Below are 22,192 nucleotides of genomic sequence, written 5' to 3' on the forward strand. Positions count from 1 at the left end.
GGCCAGACATTCTCACACTGTTGAATTAAGAAGATGGCATGTGACTTGCTTTGACATATGCAAGTGTAGCTGCAGTCAACCCACACCAACATGTAGCACGAGTGAAAAATAATACATTTGTATAAGCCACTGAAAGTTATAGGGCAAAATAATACACTGAAAGTTGTGGAGTCATTTGTTACCATAAAATAATATAATATATCCTAACTGACACAACTCACTGAACTTTGAGTAGATGGAGAATTGGAAGATTATTCCAAGTGGGCAGAAAATAGCATAAAGAAGGGTAAGGAAGCTGGGCATCCCATGTGTCACTGAACGCTCTGGAACATTAAAGAGACTGATCTAGCTACAACTAAAGGTCCATGTTGGGTACTTGTGAGTTGTGGGTGATTAAGTTGGATGACTGAGCAAGATCACATAGTGAAGTTTCTTGAATGGGAAAATCGAGAATGTGCAGATTGTCATGAAATGTAACATTTTGAACAAGAAAAAAATTGAGGGATATTTAGGGAGATTACTCTGACAATACAAAGGATTAAGATTTAGGAATAGAATTTAGCTGTCTAAACAGTGAATAAAGATTATGTGATAACATTTAAGAAGTACAAATAGCTTACTATATTTGGTATGTATTGCCACAGTAATGTTGCACAATAAACCACCACAAAACTCAGTGGCATAAAACAATAAGCATTCACTTAGCTCACGAGTCTGCAAGTTAACAGGGTGGTTCTGCTGGTCTTGCCTGGGCTTGATCACATGTCTTGGAATCAGCTGGCTGTCAGCTGAGCTAGGGTGACCTTGGCTGGAACAAGTGGGGCAAATTGGTTCTGCTCCATTTGTCTTTTTTTTAAATAATTTATGGAGGTGAAATTCACATAACATAAAATCAACCATTTTGAAGTGAAGAGCTCAGTGGCATTTAGTAGATTCAAAATGTGCAACCACCACCTCTATATGGTTCCAAAACATTTCCATCATTCCAAAGTAAAATCACTTATATACACATTAAGCAGAGTCTCCTTTTCCCTCAGGCCATGACAAACACCAATCTGCACTCTGTCTCTGTGGATTCATTCACTCTGGATGTTTCAAATAAATGGAATCATACAATATGTTACCTTTTATGTCTGGCTTCTTTCACTGAGCATAATGTTTTCGAGGTTCACCTATACTGTGGCATTATCAGCATTTCATTCCTTTTCATAGCTGAATAACATTCCATTGTATGTATATACTACCATTTGTTCCTACAGTTGCAGGACATTTGGCTTCATGAACATTCATGGACATTTGGCTTTTGGCTATTATGTATAGTGTTGCTATAAACATGCATGTACATATACTTGTTTGAGTACCTGTTTTTAATTTTTTTTGCCTAAATATCTAGGAGTGGAATTGCAGGGCCATGTGGTAATTCTGTGTTTTTCTCTTGGAAGACTCAATAAATTGTTTTCCAAAGTAGCTGCACCATTTTCCATTTCCACAAGCAATGTGTGAGGGTTCCTTCCACTTTCTTTACATCCTCAACAACACTTGTTATTCTCTCTCTCTCTGTGTGTGAGTGTGTGTGTGTGTGTGAGTTTTATTATAGCCATCCCAGTATGTGTGAAGTAGTACTTCACTGTAATTTTGACTTGCATTTCCCTAATGATTAAGGATGTTGAGTGTCTTTTCATGTGCTTGTTGCCATTTGTATAACTTCTTTGGGAAAACGTTGATTCAAGTCCTTTGCCCATTTTTTAATTGAATTGTTTGTTTTTTGTTGTTGAGCATGAGTTCCTTATATATTCCAGGTTTTAAACCCTTTTCAGATAGATAATTTGCAAATATTTTTTCCATTCTGTGGTTTATCTTTTCACTTTCTTGATAACGTCCTTTGGTGCACAAAAATTCCAAATTTAATGAAGTCCAATTTAGTTATTTTTTCCTTTCTTTGCTCATACTTTTGCTATCATGTCTAAAAACTGATTGCCAGATCCACAGTCATGAAAATGTGAACCTATGTTTATTTCTGAGTTTTATGGTTTTTGCCCATTTATTTAGATTGCTGATCCATTTTGAGTTAATTCATGTTTATGATGTGAAGTATGGGTCCAACTTCAGTCTTTTGCATGTGGATATCCAGTTCTACCAGCACCATTGATTGAAGACACTATTCTTTTCCCAGTGAATGGTCTTGACACCTTTGTCAAAAGTCAATTGGTCACAGATGTATTGGTTTATTTCTGGACTCTGAATTCTACTCCATTGGTCTATATGCCTATCCTTACGCCAGTACCACACTCGTTGAATTACTGTAGTTTTACTTGTAGTAAGTTTTGAAATTGGGAAGTGTGAGCTCACTGCAAGTAGTTTGCAAGGTTAAGAGCACAGTCCAATCCTCCACAAGACTGTCTTTACTTAAAGACAACAGCCACATGTTTGGGGGGTCCCCATGCCACTCTTACTTCTGACCAGCTGGGTACAAATTCTGGGATTTATACTACTCCTTCAGGTTAAATAATTTCTAGATGTCTCACAAAACTCAGGAAAGTGCTACACTTATGGGGTCAAATTGGTCTGAAACCTTGAGAAATACAGAAGTGCTGTTGGAGAGCAAATAACACAAAAGTTTGAGACTTATGAAGGGGCTTTCACTGAGTGGCATCATGTTTTGATGGTGCTTTAATATGTAAGGGCTATGTAGGGCTTTAAGATTTGTTTGTTTGCCTTTAACTTCAGTGGTGTCTAGCTGCCTATATTGGGTCATGTAGTTGAGTATACAGTTTTGTAGTTGTATTTTCACTAATGGGCCTATATGTAGAGAATAGAGAAATTGACCTTAAATTTTATAATAAGCAAAGACTACACAGAATTTGAGCTTGATGGGTCAAAGCTAGTAAATGCAGCTGGGATTATGTTCCAATAGTCTTGACGTTCAGAAAATGCTGGGATTGGATATGGCATTAGTACATTGAGGTGGGCTGTGGAGGGCTTAGCTCTACTAGCTGATCATGCCTTCCTTACTGTGCAGGCTGCTACTGCTTACTTAACCAAGCTATGAACTTCGCCTGAAACTTCAGGCAGGTCTGAGATTGGGATTACATTATTTTAGGTGTTGCAAGGTGGAACAATATTTGCTGCTTTTCTGTGTCTTGAAGGCAAACCTGTAGGCCAGCGCTTTCAACGATAATGGCAACTGAGTTCTACATGCATGACGGTGAGGTTCTGTCTTTAAATTGTTAATATTGGGCCTAGATAGGAAACATTACATCTGCTGCCTTCAATTCTACTCTTCATTATGTTCTTTAAACTGCATTCTTGGCAGAAAAGGAAATGAGGATGAGCTAACATTAGATTCATGTGGCTTGTTGATAAACTTTTAAAGTAACCTCTACCAATCAAAGTAGGCTCTACATTTTATCGTATAAATTTTAACCATGGTTCTAAATCTCATAAACCCAAACTGTGGCTTCACCTACAGAAAGGTGATAGATTTTTTTAATAAAGGAACACTCTATCTTCTTCAGTTAAGATACAGAAACTATTTGAAGAAAGTATTACACATCTAGGAATCAGATTGCTAAAGGAATCAAGGAGAAAGTAAAGTGGCTTGAAAATATGCTTAATTATTATGATCAGAATAGAACAGTGTATGCATGAAAATAAAATAAGACAAACTGATTTAGCTGGAGAAGATCAGAAATTTCCCTAGAAAAATGGTACACATCTGACCCAAGCACACATACTTGACAGATAGGAAAACACACACACACACACACACACACACACACCACACACCACACACACACACACACACACTAAAACCTGAGATCGTAAATGCCAGGTGAAGGAGATCCATTCAAGTCTAATTACTCTTAAAGAAGTTCTTATAAAAGGGTAAAATATTTCATTTGTTACAAAATCAGAAACAGTAACTGGGACTCAGTGAAACCTATTAGAAGAATAAAGATAAGATCTTGGAGAGCAGACTGAGAACAATCCCCTAGAGGAGACAGGATCTCGAATGCTTCGAAGAGTTGGTATTTACATTACAGATAAATTTATAGTAAGAGCAACTGGGGAATCTCTTTTGAGGATAGAACAATTATACAAAGAGTGCACATAAAATCTGGACAAATTGGAGAGAAAGATTGGTATAAAATATTACAAAAAAGTGCTGGGTGAACTCTAAAAATAGATGGGACTGAGATTAAGGAAAGACAAAGACAAGATTAATTACATTACAGCAAATTCAGGCAGAACAATAATTGATCAAAGACTCCATATCCAAGTTAGATGGTAGACACTGTGGGAGAAACACATCCTGTGTAGGATTATTTAATTAACAGAAGTGAAAATAGATAAGACTGGTTTGAACAAAGGATGCTATTGACAAACTTAGAACTGATTGACTTCATCTCTCTCACTATGAGAGACTCTGCAAGAAAAATATCTAGAGGCATATGTTAGAAAAATATGAGTATGGACCAGAAAGCAAAAGGAAAGTATTAATAAAAGAAAAGAAGAGACTCAATTGTGGAAAACAATGCTAACCCCAAGCCTGTCAGAAAAGGGAACTTTCTGAAAGGAAGAAGTATATAGTAGAAGCAAATCTTAAACATTGCAGAAAAAGAAGTGCCTGACAGAAACATTAACCAAGAGCAGGAGCATTAAAAAACTGAGTAAAGACCATGTCCTTAGGAGGAAATGGCAGCAGTGTTGGTCCTCAATGGGACCCTTAGCGCATAAGCCTCAGAAACATAAATAGCTGCTTCAATTTGGAAATCTGCCAAAAGTTATTCTACAATTGGAACTGATGTGAAGATGAGGGGGAAACTGTGCCCATGAAGTAAGTTTCTTAGGCTTAAATAATTCCATAGACAGAGGCTGTTACAGCAACCACTGTGATTGAAGATGCTACTCCTAAGACAAGATGGATGCTATGCCACCAGACATTGATCACCCTCAGTTGAGCATGGGGTTTAGAAGCACTGACTCAGAAAAAAAAAAAAAAAAAAAAAAGGAAAGAACACTAAGATGTTTGGAATTCTTTAAAAGGGAAAAATGATACCTCAAATAAGTCTTTATGACTGGTGCTACTGCCAATGCAAACTTCCAGATGTTGCAAGAATGAAACACTCTCTCAGTTCCCTAACAGCACGGTGGATCATGTCTGAAATCCCAGCACTTTGGGAGGCCAAGGCAGGCGGATCACCTGAGGTCAGGAGTTCAAGACCAGCCTGGCCAACATGGTGAAACCCCGTCTCTACTAAAAGTACAAAAAAATTGCCGTGCATGGTGGCAGGTACTTGTAATCCACGCTACTCGGGAGGCTGAGGCAGGAGAATCACCTGAACCTGGGAGGCGGAGGTTGCAGTGAGCCAAGATCACACCACTGCACCCTGGGCAACAAGAGCGAGACTCCACCGCAAAAAAAAAAAAAAAGAATAATAACAGCAATAATGATGAAAGCTAATTTTATACTATTGAAACATTATACCTTATAATGTTTACCAAGTGTCAGGCACTTGTTCTAAGGACTTTACATATATTTCACTTAATCTTTGCAACGTTGTTAAGGTAAATACTATAATTCCTATCTTACAGATAAGGAAACTGACTCTCAGAGAAGCTAAATAATCTATCCAAGGTCGTATAGTAAGTGGCATAACTGGAATTTGAATTCTGGCTCCAAAATCAGAGAATTTAACCAACACTTTGTGCAGCCTCTTTGAGACAGAAGATAGTGTGCACTGGTCAACTTTTCCCTCAAGATACTGTAAACTTATGCTATAACTAATGCCTTAATGGGAGATTGCTTCCCAAGAAGTTAGGTCACAGGTCATAGAGCCTGGTCAACAGCATGGGCCGACTGGCATCTTGGAAAGACTGATGATAATATTTTCTCTTCTCTGCCTTCCCTCACTTAGTCTCTGTTATGGTCTTTGGCAACAGTCATGTGGGTCTCAAAACCCTATGCCAAGCATAGGGTCCTGGAAACATCATTTTGCAGGCAGTGGCCATATTTGCTGGGAGTGGCTACTATTGTGAATGTGCTGGGTATGTTGTTGATGTTGTGATAATCATTTTGTTTGCTTGGAAACAAGGCATATGAAAATGTTGGTGTAGACCTAGTTCAACTTCTGAGGTCCTAAGGGATGACACCCACTCCAGAAGCCCAGACGGTAGCTGTTGGAGACATTCCAGCTCCAATCAGGCATCCAGAAGCCATCTGGCTGACACTGGGAAGAATAAAAATTAGGACTTTGATTTCTTTGCACTTTAACTTGAAGAGTTTGAAACTTTATTGGTTTTTAACTCAAAAAGGTACAATAATTTGATCTTGAAATTTGCTTCTGTGGACTTTAAAATTTTGGATTTCATTTGAAATTTTATTCTTTTAATTTTAATGTCTCCACAAAAAGTTGATAATGGGCAAGAGCTAACATTCAAATTCATCTCTATGTTATTGGAATTTTATGATGAAATATCCTGTACTTAATCTAATTTCAGAATCTCCAAAAAAATTATCAGAGAATATACAACTATTTTGGACAGTATTGCTGGGCATAATTTGGGGTGGGAAATGAAATAGGAAGTGAACATTCAGTATGTCCAGAATGACTTTGGAGTCAATTTAATTCATGTAGTATTGTAACTCATTTCAGAACCACTAGGGTAAATTTAACAGTACTCATTATGATCTAGAAGGATCCACAGAGAAGGAGGGTATGATTATTGGAATGGATCCTTCACAGAGGTCCTAACAGACTAAGGATCTCCTCCCCTGAGAGGGAGAGTGACTCCTCTGGTTCACTGTCATGTAATAATTAAGCCAAAGAAGTTAAGAGATCAAAAAGTTTGGAAATGTTAGGAGGAATGAGTGTGTTATTTAAAACTTCCCTTGAAATCAGACACTGTCTACATCTGTCTTCTGTTTGAAATGCTTGTATAACATCAAATAGCTCATATATAACTAGTAAATAGAGGAATGATGTCAAAGTGATACAGAAGTTTGGTTAATAAATACATGCTTTGTCCTAAATAAAGGAAGCCAAAAGGGTAGGGGTAGAATTCTATTCCAAAATAGTTGTATATTCTCTGATAAATTTTTTGGAGATTCTGAAATTAGATTAAGTACAGGATTAATAGATTTCATCATAAATTTCCAATAACCTAGAGATGAATTTGAATGTTAGCTCTTGCCCATTCCTTAAAGGAAGCCCCACTGGCCCAAATCTCCACTTCGCTTCCATCTACATTGTCTCACACTCTATTGTTTTTGTGCAGTTTTAATATCTTCTAAAGCAGCACTCTGAGGTGCCTATCCAGGCTGTTTACATTATCTCCTAAGTTAATCATTATTGTTTTAGGTAGTATTGTGGTTTTAAAGGTTAATAGATTTTTGAATGGTTTTCCCAAACCCTAGTTTCCCATATCCCTGTTATTTTGGTGGGCGTGATTTTGCAGAATGTATTGTTTATGCATATATACATAATCGGCCTTCCATCTTATTGGGTTCCACATCCCTGGACTCAATGAAGTATGAATGAAAAATATTTTAAAAATAATAATAATATGGAAATAAAAATAACACAAGTTTAAAAACAATACAGTGTAACAACTATTTATATAACATTTACACAGTATTAGGTATTACAAGTAAGCTAGAGATTAAAGTAAACAGGATGATGTGCATAGGCTATATGCAAATATTACACCATTTTATATAAGGGACCTGAGCAACTGTGGATGTCAGTACGGGGGAGGCCTCCAGTAACCAATCCCCCATGGATACCAAAGAATAACTGTATATGTACCAGCATGTTGACCATCTGTAGGAATATGGCATCTGTACACAGTAGGTGAGTAGGTGTACTCCTTTCTACTGTAGAAAGGATAGATCTATACAAGAACCATAACAAAATAACTTTTTCACACATAACAATAAAAATTTCTTTATTAAAATCTTCTGTGATAGAGGTTGAATTCAGTAATGACTTCTTCCATGTGGCCTCACATAAATTAAACTCTCTCTTTACTGGAGAAAAAAAAAAAAGCCAGGCTGGTGGATCATGCCTGTAATACCGGCACTTTGGGAGGCCAAGGTAGGAGGATTGCTTGAACCCAGAAGTTCAAGACCAGCCTGACCAACCAACAGAGAGAGACTCCGTCTCTACAAAAATATTTTAAAAAATAGGCACAGTGGCCTGCACCTGTAATCCCAGCTACTGGGGAGGCTGAGGTAGGAGGATTGTTTGAGCTTGAGAGCTCAAGGCTGCAATGAGCTGTGGTTGCACCACTGCACTCCAGCCTGGGCAACAGATTAAGACCTTGTCTTAGGAAAAAAAAAAAAAACTGTCTATGGCTTAGAATAAAATCTGAAAACAAGCAATTTGCCAATCCTGTTGGTCTTTTCAAAGGTTTACTTGACAAAGTAAAAGTAGTTTAATATTATATCAAATGTGCTTATTTCTCATAGCATAGAAGGAAAACTTGAAAGTATATCTAATTCCAAAAAAGAAGCAATAGGTAGGAGAAAATTTTTATTTTGGGTATCTGTTGCTTTTAGTCCTTCGTACAATTACACTTCTAATCTGCGCTTATAAATAAAAAGTAATTGCTACGATCTTAACATTAGACATTATTAAAAGATTTTTTCTGATCTGATAGAAAGCAAGAAAAAAAAGGGTCATACATCAAATCAAAAGAGTATCAGCATTTATTTGTTTAAATTAAAAGATAACTTTCACATAAAACTTGACCTTTCCCAAGCTGAAGTTCAGAAAACCATCTAACACAAAAGTTTAGGGACCTCAGTCATTTGATGCACAACATCATAGAAACAAAGAAAAAAGAAGTTCAAAAACCTAATGTTAAGTGACTAGGGTGCTACAGACTGGAAGTTCCTCCAACAGGATTAGCTTCTTTAAATATTTTAAGTCCAGTGAACTTGTAATGCTTCCACATGTTAGTGGTTGCACAGGCTAATTTCAGCTGGCATAAGCTTTTATAAGGATGCAAAAACAGAGGGCAAGGCATGCATTAAAATGTGATAATAGCACACTTCTGGGATATGTGAAGCACGAGGCATGAATCCAAATGCCTCTGGCATCCATGAAGTATCAAGTCTCAGAGTCAGTGCTTTTCTGTTTTGATAAGTAATTCTGTTATACCATATTTGGGAGGAGAGAAATAAACTTTCTAAATATAAATATTTCATCTTAACGAAGATCCCTTATAGTTTCAATTCTAGCAGTTTATTCAAATCTGATGTTTTAATTCCAGGTGAACTGGAAATAATTCAAGTCTAGATAGGGTATTAAGAAAATATGTTGTTTATTTTTATTAATGCAAGTTTAAGAGCAATTTCAAAATATTGTTGATCATAAAGAAAATCTTAGCCAGAGTAATGGAAGAGGAGACAAAAATGCAAGAAAGAAAGAAATCAACTTTAATAATGATACTCTTATTAACCCCAAAGAACAAAAGGAAGGATTCTTTGTGTTACATGTTTGGCAGGTAAATAACCTTACCTAATCCTTCCAGATAATGGGTAGGTATCTACAGGAGATTTGAAATCTTCGGATAAAAACATGTAATAAAATGAAAAACAGTTATGATATCCAATAAAAACGTTTTTTAAAAGGCCAAGAAAAACAAATTTACTTTCTGAATACACACATATGTAATCCTTGGCCAAAAAATTTGAGTTAGAAACAATAAGTATCAAACTATCATAATTATCATTCAGTAAGTATTAATTAAGGATGATAAATCAAGAAAAGAGTCTGCTTTTATATAGTACAAGTGAGAAAATGGGAAACAAATGGAAGTATCTGCTGTAGCCACATCCCAAAATCACCTCAGTTGTCTGAATCACTACCCTTGCAGTTAAAGGCATGTTATTTAATATCTTGGCCCTCCTCAAGCATGGAGTTAAAGTTTGGATGAAGTTATAGGACCATTTCAATAACACATTTAAACTCACAAATGTGGAATTTCTCTCCAGAGGCTAGCAAAACAAAACAGTACCTCTAGAGATATTAGATGGATATCTAATCTCTTTTGACAAAGACAATGAAATTACTTTAAAGCACATTTCATAACTTTTTTTCTTGCCTGAAGATGAGCTGCTTTTAATAGTGTAACAGTGGAACCAACTAAATGTCCAAGAGTAGATAGTTTAATTCATTCATGCCACATTTATGAGTGTCAGCTATGTCCCAGGCACTGTGCTTATTACTGGTATTACAACAAAGAAAGTGTCTGTTCTTGCCCTCTTTTATGTTACATTGTGGTAGAAACAGATCATGTGGGAGAGTAATATAAGATTCATTCAAAAATCCAAGTACTATTTATTGAGTGCCTGTTCCCAGGAAGCCTGTAGTCTGGTAGGAAGGGTGCATACATACAAAAAAGTAACAAAGCAATACAATAATTACATCCTGTATGGAAAGTACTAGGAAAACAAATGGAGTTCTGACATACACGAGACAGTAAAGTGGAAAGAGAGAGGGAGGCAGAAAGAGAGAGAGAGAACAGAGCACAATGGTTAAAAGCGCTGCTACTGGAGCCAGCCTGCCAAGGTTTGCATCCCAACTCCACCACTTGCTAGTTGTGTGATGTCGAGCAAATTACCTAACTTCTCTGTACCTCAGTTACTGCAATAAATAGGAATTACAGTTTCTCTGAGAACTAAATGAGTTAATATTTGTGATAAGCTTAGAATAGCACCTGGTCCAGAATAAGTACTACCTAGTAGTAGAGTTGATAATGCAAGAACCTAGTGAGTGAATTTCTCTATTGTCAAATTAATTCCTAATCTGTCAATTCTGTGACAAGGGATATATACTTTGAGGGACAATGATGTGCCAGAGCCAACTTGTACCAGTCTGCAAAAACCAATTGTTCTCATCTCTTCTCCAAATACTTTATTCAGTGAGTTAAAACCCTTCCCTCTGAACTCTGCATTCAGTGGTAGCTTGAGATTGGCCATGGTACGAGCACCTATACCATGAAGTTGCTAAATGCTACAAATTAGGGCCTTTTTTTTTTTCAGAGCCAGTTGATAACATTTATCAGCATACTGCTGATATACACACTTAGAAGAGAGTAATGGATTATTGGAGTTCTTCCTAGTGGTTCCAAACTGAACTACATTTAGTTTGGTATATTTGTTACATTTCATAACTTTTGAATAAGCTCTAGAAGTTGACCAAAACAGTTTTAAAACATCTTTCTAATTACACAGTAATGCAATTTCTCATTTTTGTTTTTGGAAAGCTGTATCCTATATAAATTGGCTGTTACATCATAAAAATGTATTAATTACTTTTATTTAATTATGGTTTACTAAGGTTAAAATACCCATCAATTTTTTAAAAACTCCAAACTTGTGTTGAAATAAAAGATTCCTAAAATCTTAATGTGCTTTCATGATTTTCCTTTGTATAAGAATATTTATCCATGTTATAATTAAACTATGTTTTATTATATGTTTTTCTTTTAAATGTTTAAAGTAAAAACAAAATATGTCTTTCAAAATATTATCAAATGGGTTACAAAATCTTTGCCACTTACCTTTTGAAATATCTTCAATTTTTCTGCCATACAAATCATAAAAATATCTGGCTGGTAAATTTAGATTCATTCTTATTGTGCAAGTATCTAAAACCTGTGCAGGAAAAAAAATTATAAATAATTTAGTAAACTCTGGTTATATTGAATACACATTTAAACTCTTTTCTCTACTACACAGCTATTAAAAATTATATTGTAAAATAAAATTTAATGATTTATAAAATGTTCTAATATATGAAATTCAAAAGCAGTTAAAATTGTTACATCCTAATTGTACTTGTGTGTGTGTAAAAAAACACATAAGTATTAGTAAAAAAGAAAGAAGATGCCACAAATATTAAATACTGGTTATCTATTATTTAATAAATGGTAGACCTTTAGAACTCCAAGGGATTTTTATCACATTCTTGCAACTTTCTGTATGTTCCATTTATTTCACAATGAGAGGATATTACCTTTTAAATTAGATTTTAAGTACCTGCTTTCCTTAGCTTTTAAATGTTTTCCAAATGTCCTAAAATAAATAATAAAAATAGTCTGATCACAGTTCACCTTGATAATTTATGTTGTTTGGGTACTAAAAACTGAACTTAATAAATCACATTTCAGGTTTTCCATGAATATGAGTCTCAAGGTCTTTACCTTTAATGGTTTCTAATATGCAGTCTCTTTTAATATTACAATATCATGACCTGTTCTTGTTATTTTACATGTAGCCCTTTGTTTGAAATTGAAAGTGCTCTGCCATCCATTTTTTACTATTCCCAGCTATAATATTACTTTCCCATAACCAAGAACTACTACTGAAGGACAATGTGAATTACATTAATATGATTATAGTAAACAGAACATCTTTCAACTGCTGAAACCATCTTTCAGTTGACGATACTACCTGTCTCTTTTTGCCCACTTCTGTCCCTACTTTATTATTGGAGCCCATAATTTAGTCCTAGCTTAACCAATTCATTAGCTTTGTGACAATGTATGTATTTCAATAGCTTAGTGTTTATATAGAGGCAAAGTTGTACTTTCAGCCTGTAGAACAGCTTTCAAACATTGTGACTGATTTGGTTTATATAGTTGCTCTATCAAAAGACAGGTTGAATTTTAAAGGCAAATATTTAACTGACAAATTAAGTCGACAAATTGGTCTTTCTTGGGCTGTATGTACCAGAGGTTCTCAGCCTTTATTCTACTCTACTCCTATACATAACTAATCATGTCCCCATGGACCACATGCTCCCATGACCATTCAAAGGGTTGCATGTTTCTTGCACACTAGCTGCAATTCAGAGCATTGAGCAATTCAGAGCAATGTATTGCTGCTGTTTTTCTCACAATCAAGAATGCATACCCGCTCATTATTAGGAATAATGTTATAGGAATATTCTTTTTTTTTTTTTTGAGATGGAGTGTCACTATGGTCGCCCAGGCTTGAGTGCAGTGGTACGATCTCAGCTCATCGCAACCTCCATCTCCCAGGTTCAAGTGATTCTCCTGCCTCAGCCTCCCGGGTAGCTGGGATTACAGGCATGTGCCATCAAACCCAGCTAATTTTTTGTATTTTTAGTAGAGACGGGGTTTCTCCATGTTGATCAGGCTGCTCTTGAACTCCCAACCTCAAGTGATCCACCTGCCTCGGCCTCCCAAATTGCTAGGATTAGAGGCGTGAGCCATCACGCCCAGCCAGGAATATTCTTGAGCTTTCTAATTTATGAGGAAAAGATCATTCGCAACATCAATGCTTTACCTAGTTAAATAAAAAAGTACTTGCAAAGAATGTAACAACCCTGGTGATTCTCTAAATAACCCTGGTTATTCTTCCTGCCTTCTTTTTTACTCTTGTGAGTCAATTTCTTCAGTGACTACTGCCCACAAGTTCATCTAGGACCCCTATCCCATGGACTGAAACTTTTACTAAAGATGCTGGGAAAAAAATGTTCAAAATATAAGAAAAAAGTATCAGGAAAAGAAACTGGAGTATGTCTGTGGCTTGAAACAAAAAGAAGAGTGGAACATATTGACTGACATTGGCATGGGATCCATGCTTGTTTTTATTTTAATACTCTAATTAACACAGTTGGTGTCTGACTGGCAAAATTCTCCTGTCACTGGAGTGAAAGTAAAATGGATCACTTTCACCACCACTCTCATTGACAAAAATACTCAAGGGAGATAATTCAGTACAAATTGCTCCTTAGCCAGTCATGTCTGAATACTATTAAGCATCTACGGTTGGTCACATAGACCGTAAGCAAGACATAATCTCCTCTTTACAACCCCACATTACTTATCTTTCCAGTCCTCATGTTCAGTTCTCAATTTCTTAATATTATGAAGTTATTGCTGTATTTAAAAGTATAATGATGTCCTTCGGTACAATTTATATTTCCTAGTTATGAGTGAAGGTTCAAATATCTAAGTATCCTCTAAAGCTACAATTTACCAATTAAACTAAGTAAAACTATCATCTACTTGAAATTTCAACCAAAATTTCAGTAATTTAAAAAAATTATTTTAAATATTGCTGCCTTTGCATCTTAAAAAAATCAGTCCCTCCTTCCCTCCCCCGTAGGAGTTCACAGTGTCTGCTGTTGCCATCTTTATGTCCATGAGTACCCAATGTTTAGATCCCACTTATAAGTGAGAACATGTGGTATTTGGTTTTCTGTTCCTGCATGAATTTGCTTAGGATAATGGGCGTCCAGCTGCATCCATGTTGCTGCAAAGGACATACTTTCATTCCTTTTTATGGCTGCATAGTATTCCATGGTGCATATGTACCACATTTTCTTTATCCAATCCACTGCTGATGGGCACCTAGCTTGATTCCATATCTTTGCTATTCAGAACAGTGCTGTGATGAACATACGAGTACATGCATCATTTTGGCAGAATGATTTTTCTTTTGGATATATATAACCAGTAATGGGATTGCTGGGTCAAATAGTAGTTCTGAGTTCTTTGAGAAAACTCCTTACTGCTTTCCACAGTAACTGAACTAATTTACATTCTCACCAACAGTGTATAAGCATTCCTTTTCTCCACAGCCTTGCCACTATCTGTTGTTTTCTTGACTTTTTCATAATAGACATTCTGACTGGTTACAACACTTTCTAACTCAAAGATTCCCCTTTTCATTGAGCTAAAACATCAGTAAAAATGTCTGTGCAAACCAAACCTTTGTGCAAGTTTTAAGAGTTAAATGAATTTTAAAACTGGCATTAGAAAATCAAACACTAACATTTAATAATGCATGAGCAACACTGTCATTCCGTCCTACTTGAAGAATTAAAAATCTTTGCAGTGTTTAAGCAATGCCAGCCTTCAGTAATCATTTCCTCAGAGTAAATTATCAGTGGTATGAATTAGTATCACTATAAGTTTCTGTCAAAAGCCCTGAAATGAAGCTTCTACTTGTAAGGTCATTCTTATAATTTACAATTGAAAAGTACATTATGGTGTCATCTTGCTGTAATATTAAGGTTAATTAAAATAGCATTTCCACTAATCTGTACCTGTTAAGCTTGCTAAAATATTACTTTTACAAATTCACATTTTGTTAATTCCTTTTTTTTTTTTTTTGAGACAGAGTCTTGCTCTGTCACCCAGGCTGGAGTGCAGTAGCATGATCACAGCTCATTGCATCCTCAACTTCCCAGGCTCAGGCAATCCTACCAGGTCTTCAGCCTTCCAAGCAGGTGAGACAACAGGTGTACCACATGACACCCAGCTAATTTTTTAATTTTTGTAGAGATGAGGCCTAGCTATGTTGCCCAGGCTGATCTCAAGCCCCCTGGCCTCAACTGATCCTCCTGCCTCAGCCTCCCTAAGTGCTGGGATTACAGGCATGAACCACTGCACCTGGCCTGTTAATTCCATACAGCTTAAGTTTTAGAAACTCTTCTGATACTAAAATTTTAAATCATCATACTGTAAAACCAGAATCTTCTTGAAAACCACCTGGGAAAAAATATTCCACAATGTTTTCAGTTTAATCTACTTGTTTACAGATCTGGGAGTCATCTCCACCTCCAGACATATCTAGTACAGAGTTTGCAGCTCCTGGAATGGTCAGAACCTCTGGGTTGCCACTACTTCAGTTCAGGTGAGAGAGTACACTTAGACCAACATCACCGTAGGTCATATGAACCAAGTTAATAAGCCATCAGACCCAAAAATGTCACTTCTCCTCAAAGACAGAGAACCTTAAAACCTTTTAATATGGTTTTATGAGTTAATGCCTGGAAGCATAAGCCCCAACTTACACTTCCCCAACACACTCTCCTCAAAGATTCTCTACTGTAGGAGTTAGCAAACTACAGTCCAAAGGCCAATTCCAGTCCATAGCCTGTTTCTGTGTGGCCTATAGGCTAAGAATGGCTTGTACATTTTTAATTCCTAAAACAGAAATCAAAAGATGAATCACACTTTGTGATAGATTTAAACATGAAATTCAAATTTAAGTACTGTACATAAAGTTTTCTTGTAAAACAGCCACACTTGATCATTTACATATTTTCTATGGCTGCTTTCATGCTGTAACAGCAAGGCTGGGATAGTTGCTACAGAGACCTTATGGCTTGCAAAACCAAAATTATTTTGTTTGCCTTTTATGGAAAAAGTTTTGCATCAACATTCACATGAAGCTCTATATTTTCCTGTTCTGTATAAATTAGCCTGAACTCCTTTATTCATTTCTAAAACTCTTCCATTGTGTACTCTGAAAACGTCTCCCCTGATCAACAAATTTGATTAGACCCACAACCTCTTTTAAAAGAAACTAGGCTTTCCCCTGAGGTCACTAACTTCTTCAAAGCCCTCTCAAGTGGTGAGAATTTATTCTCTCCTATCACACAACCTCAAGTTTGGAAAGTGGTGTTACAATGCTATTTCAAGATAATTTCTCCCCAACCCTCTTATTGAACAAAAACAAACAAGTGCTGTCCCCAACACCCAGGATCTTGATGTTCAAGCATATCATCTTCTCTAACTCTAGTCATTCTTCCTCATTCTTAGATAACTTTTACCACACACAGCTTGCAAAATCCTAACTCTGGGCGACCTTCACTTTCCACTCTGTGTGCACACTGAGAGGCCTGGTGCTGCTGGACAAAGTCACACAACTGAACATATCAACATTACTATCATTCATGATCACCAACTTCCATGGTCCCTCAGTACTGCCCAGCCACTTCTATTTCATTTCTTTGGTCAAATTTCTCTCCCACTTTCCACAGAGTATTTCCAACCATCTCTAATCTGCTTACCTCCACCTAGCCTTTCCTTCCCTAACTACCTCTTCATTTTCAGCAGATGACATGATCTCCTATGTCAGAGAGAAATCTGAAGCCTCATCTTACTGCTATCAAAGCTACAAGCCTACTTATTTCTACAGCCATCCACTCTTTTTCCTTCTAGTTATATTACAAGAGTTCCTGCTCCTATCTAAGGCCAATATTCCACTTATGCTTTCAATTATGTATGCTCTCAGCTTTTAAAGCAGTTTATATTATCCATCATTTTTTCTCTCTCATGTATATTCATCTACTGCTTCTCAACTAAACTGTTACCACTGATATTGAAACATAAGTCTTTTCTATCTTGAAAATTAAATCCCCCCATACCTACCTGATATCTCCCTCTAGCTACTCCTCAACTTTACAGCTAAATGTCTTAGATTTGTCCATGCTCTCTGTTTCTTTTCCTTTCTTCCCATTCATTCTCAGCCTGTTCCAGTTTGGCTTTTTTGCCATCAATTTACTGAAATAATTCTCACAATGATTACCAATTACTACTATATTGACAAATACAAAGGACATTTTAAAATTCTTACTTGTTTTGAGCATTGTATTAGTCCATTATCATGCTGCTGATAAAGACATACCCGAGACTGGGCAATTTACAAAAGAAAGAGGTTTAGCAGACTCAGAGTTCCACATGCCTGGGGAGGCCTCACAATAATTGTGGCAGGCAAGGAGGAGCAAGTCACATCTTACATGGATGGCAGCAGGCAGAGAGAGAGATTCTGCAGGGAAACTTCTCCTTATAAAACCATCAGACCTCAGGCCAGGCATGGTACCTCATGCCTGTAATCCCAGCACTTTGGGAGGCCAAGGTGGGCAGATCACGAGGTCAGGAGTTCGAGACCAGCCTGGCCAACATGGTTGATTCCCCGTCTCTACTAAAAATACAAAAATTAGCTGGGTGTGGTGGCGGGCACCTGTAATCCCAGCTACTCAGGAGGCTGAGACAGGAGAATCACTTGAACCCAGCAGGTGGAGGCTGCAGTGAGCTGAGATCATGCCATTGCACTCCAGCCCAGTTGACAGGGTGAGACTCCATCTCAAAAAAAAAAAAAAAAAAAAAAAAAAAAAAAAAAAAAAAAAAAAAAAAAAAACACCAGACCTGATAAGACGCTTTCACTATCACAAGAACAGCACAGGAAAGACCTGCCGCCATGACTCAATTACCTCCCACCAGGTCCCTCCCACAACATATGGAAATTCAATATGAGATTTGGGTGGGGACATAGCCAAACCATATCATTTCACCTCTCAAATCTCATGCACCCCTCCCAAATCTCACGGCCCTTCCCAAATCTCATGTCCTCACATTTTGAAACCAATCATGCCTTCCCAACAGTCCCTCCCTCAAAGTCTTAATTCATTTTAGCATTAACTCAAAAGTCCACAGTCCAAAGTTTCATCTGAGACAAAGAAAGTCCCTTCCACCTGTGAGCCAGTAAATTAAAATAAAAAGCAAGTTAATTAATTTCTAGATAAAATGGGGGTACAGGCATTGGATAAATACAGGTGTTCCAAATGGGAGAAATTGGCCAAAACAAATAGGCTACAGGCCCCATGCAAGTCTAAAATCCAACAGGGTGGTCAAATCTTAAAGCTCCAAAATGATCTCCTTTGACTCCATGTCTCACATATAGGTCACGCTGATGCAAGAAGTGGGTTCCCATGGTCTTGGGCAGTTCTACTCCTGTGGCTTTGCAGGGCACAGCCTCCCTCCTGGCTGCTTTCATGGGCTGGTGTTGAATGTCTGAAGCATTTCCAGATGCAAGGTGCAAGTTGTCAGTCGATCTACCATTCTGAGGTCTAGAGGATGGTGGCCCTCTTCTCACAGGTCCACTAGGCAGTGCCCCAGTAGGAACTCTGTGTAGGGACTCACAAGCTGCCAATGCTTGGGGCTTGCACCCTCCAAAGCCATGGCCTGAACTCTATGTTAGCCCCTTTCAACTACGGCTGGAGCAGCTGGGATGCAGGGCACCAAGTCCCTAGACTGCAGTGCAGTAGGGGACCCTGGGCCCGGCCCACGAAACCATTTTTCCCTCCTAGGCCTCCAGGCTTGTGATGGGAGGCATTGCTGTGAAGACCTCTGACATGCCCTGGAGACATTTTCCCCATTGTCTTGGGGATTAACATTCAGCTCCTCATTATTTATACAAATTTCTGCAGCCGGCTTGAATTTCTCCTCAGAAAATGAGATTTTATTTTCTATTGAATTGTTAGGCTGCAAATTTTCCAAACTTTTATGCTCTGCTTCCTTTATAAAACTGAATGCCTTTAACGGTATCCAAGTCACATCTTGAATGCTTTGCTGCTTAGCAATTTCTTCCACCAGATACCCTAAATCATCTCTCTCAAGTTCAAAGTTCCACAAATCTCTAGGGCAGGGGCAACATACCACAAGTCTCTTTGCTAAAATATAACAAGTCACCTTTGCTCCAGTTCCCAACAAGTTCCTTATCTCCATTTGAGACCACCTCAGCCTGGACTTCATTGTCCATATCAGTATCAGCATTTTGGTCAAAGCTATTCAACAAGTCTCTAGGGAGCTCCAAACTTTCCAATTTTGTCCTATCCTCTTTGAGCTTTCCCAACTGTTCCAACCCCTAACTGTTACTCAGTTTGAAAGTCGCTTCCACATTTTCAGGTAGCTACAGAAGCACCCCACTCTTAGTACCAATTTACTGTATTAGTCCATTTTCATGCTGCTGAGAAAGACAAACCCAGGAATGGGTAATTTATAAAAGAAAGAGGTTTAGTGGACTTACAGTTCCACATGGCTGGGGAGGCCTCACACTCATGGTAGAAGGCAAATTGGAGCAAGTCATGTCTTACATGGATGGCAGCAGGCAGAGAGAGAGCTTGTGCCGGGAAACTCCTCCTTATAAAACCATCAGATCGCATGAGACTAACTATCATGAGAACAGCATGTGAAAGACCCACCCCTATGACTCAATTACCTCCCACCGAGGTCCCTCCCACAACATGTGGGAATTAAAGATGAGATTTGGGTGGGGACACAACCAAACCATATCAAGCATGAACAAATCCTGAGATACAAGAATCCACTATTTTTTCTCCTGCTTTCTTGTCTCCTTCATAGGATCATGCATTTTCATTCACTGGGGTTTATCAAGATAAGTCCTAGCCTTCTCTTCTTTCTGCCTCTCTCTTAAGGCAATCTAAATGGTACCCCAACATTTCATCTTCCATTTACATACTGACAACTCCCAAACTGATATGTTTCTTTTATTCATTAATTCAAAATATTATTGACTACTACTATCTTCCAAGTGCCTGGATATGGCAGTGAGCAAAACCAGCCAGGTTCTTGTTCTCATGGAGCTTTTAGTCTAGTGGTGGACAAAGACATTTATAAAATGATCATATCATTAAATGTGGAGTAGGTGGCATAAGGAAGCCTTCTGAGAAGAGATAAACTGGATTTATCTGGAAACAAGTGGAGGATATTGAGAGTGGAGAACTATTTCAGAGAACACAGCATATGAAAAGGCTCCATGGCAGAGCAAGCAGGATGTATTCCAGGAATCGAAAGGTCAGCATACGAAAGGGGAGAGTAGCCTCACAGGAAAGGAAAGAAGCCTTCCTTATGCCACCTACTCCACATTTAATGATATGACCATTTCACAAATGTCTTTTTTTTTTTTTTTTTTTGAGACAGAGTCTCACTCTGTCAGCCGGGCTGGAGTGCAATGGCACGGTCTCTGCTCACTGAAACATCTGCCTCCCAGGTTCAAGTGATTCTCCTGCCTCAGTCTCCTGAGTAGCTGGGATTACAGGCACATGCCACCATGCTAAGCTAATTTTTGTATTTTTAGTAGAGATAGGGTTTCACTATGTTTGCCAGGCTGGTCTTGAACTCCTGACCTCATGATCTGCCTGCTTAAGCCTCCCAAAGTGCTGGGATTACAGGTGTGAGCCACCACACCCGGCTTTATTTTACAAATCTCTTTGTCCACCACTAGACTAAAAGTTCCATGAGAACAAGGCCATGGTTGGTTTTCCTCACCACCATATCCAGGTACTTGGCAGACATTAGTAGTCAAAAAATATTTTGAATTAATGAATAAAAGAGTCAATATATATTATTTCTAATTTAAACTCATTTTAGTATAAATATCTTTTGATCAAGATTCTAAGCTAGGAAAAAATTCTGACTGCTTTTATAAAATTATGCTATAAAGTATGCATAATTCCAGAAGAATTTTTTTCAAATAAACCAATTCTTTTTAGTACCAGAGCACTGACTTTTTGCAAGTCCTAGGAAATAAAATAAGAAAACCTCTTCACGTGTGTAGTAATACTGTTGGCTGCCTATCCAATATCCATTCTCCACTCTCATCCTTATTATACTGATTTTGTTTAGGTATACACTCTTCTCCCTTTTGACTCAAGGAAGACTACAATTATCTTTTTGTTGTTGTTGTTGTTTGTTTTTCTGTTTTTTTGAGATAGAGTTTCGCTCTTGTTGCCTAGGCTGGAGTGCAATGGCTTGATCTCGGCTCACTGCAACCTCCGCCTCCCAGGTTCAAGAGATTCTCCTGCCTCAGCCTCCCGAATAGCTGGGATTACAGGTGTGCACCACAACACCCAGCTAATTTTGTATTTTTAGTAGACAGGGTTTCTCCATGTTGGTCAGGCTGGTCTTGAACTCCTGACCTCAGGTGTTCTGCCTTCCTCGGCCTCCCAAAGAGCCACTGTGCCCAGCCTACAATTATCTTGATGTGTCTAAATTACCTATTGTAGTCTCACGCCCCTTGTCAGTGAATGGCTTAAGATAGACACATAACCCAGTTCTGGCCAATGAGACATAAGCAGGGGCTTCTGGGAAAGGCTTAATCATTCATAGAGAAGAGATGGTCCTTTTGTGCCTCTGTATAGTTATACCTGGCTGTGCAGCCATCTTGTTACCAACATATGAAAGAGTACAAACTCCAGAAAACTGTAGAGATCACAGCTGGAATTCTGTCATACTATGCTTGGTGCTGCCCTACCTCTGGACTTCTTGCTTCCTTTTTGCTTAAGTCTGTTTGAATCAGGAATCTGTTATTTGCAGCTAAAGTCATCCTGACAGAAAAATACTTTTTTTTGTCCCATGTTCCTCAAATGATGAAAATCTATTCAGCTAATTCAGTGATTATTGTATACCAAATAGATTACAACAGTATTCACTATATAAACCTAAAAAGCAAACCATTTAATTAAAAATCTAGAGAATAATTTTAGATGAAATTTATCAAGCTGAAAATTATGAAAATGAATGGATAATTGTGAAACTAATCATTTGGATTACTAAAAAT

At 37.6% G+C, this 22,192-nt stretch overlaps 1 protein-coding gene across 1 annotated transcript in view; it reads right to left on the minus strand.

Moving 5' to 3' along the window:
* Positions 1 to 22,192, minus strand: part of DCDC1 (doublecortin domain containing 1) — a 451,976-nt gene that overhangs the window by 382,172 nt on the left and 47,612 nt on the right. Inside the window, 1 exon segment of the mRNA XM_030829012.1 lies at positions 11,572 to 11,665. Within this exon segment, the coding sequence (XP_030684872.1) occupies positions 11,572 to 11,665 (94 nt within the window).

Source organism: Nomascus leucogenys, chromosome 15 (genome assembly GCF_006542625.1).
Source record: "Nomascus leucogenys isolate Asia chromosome 15, Asia_NLE_v1, whole genome shotgun sequence".
NCBI classification, from domain to species: domain Eukaryota; kingdom Metazoa; phylum Chordata; class Mammalia; order Primates; family Hylobatidae; genus Nomascus; species Nomascus leucogenys.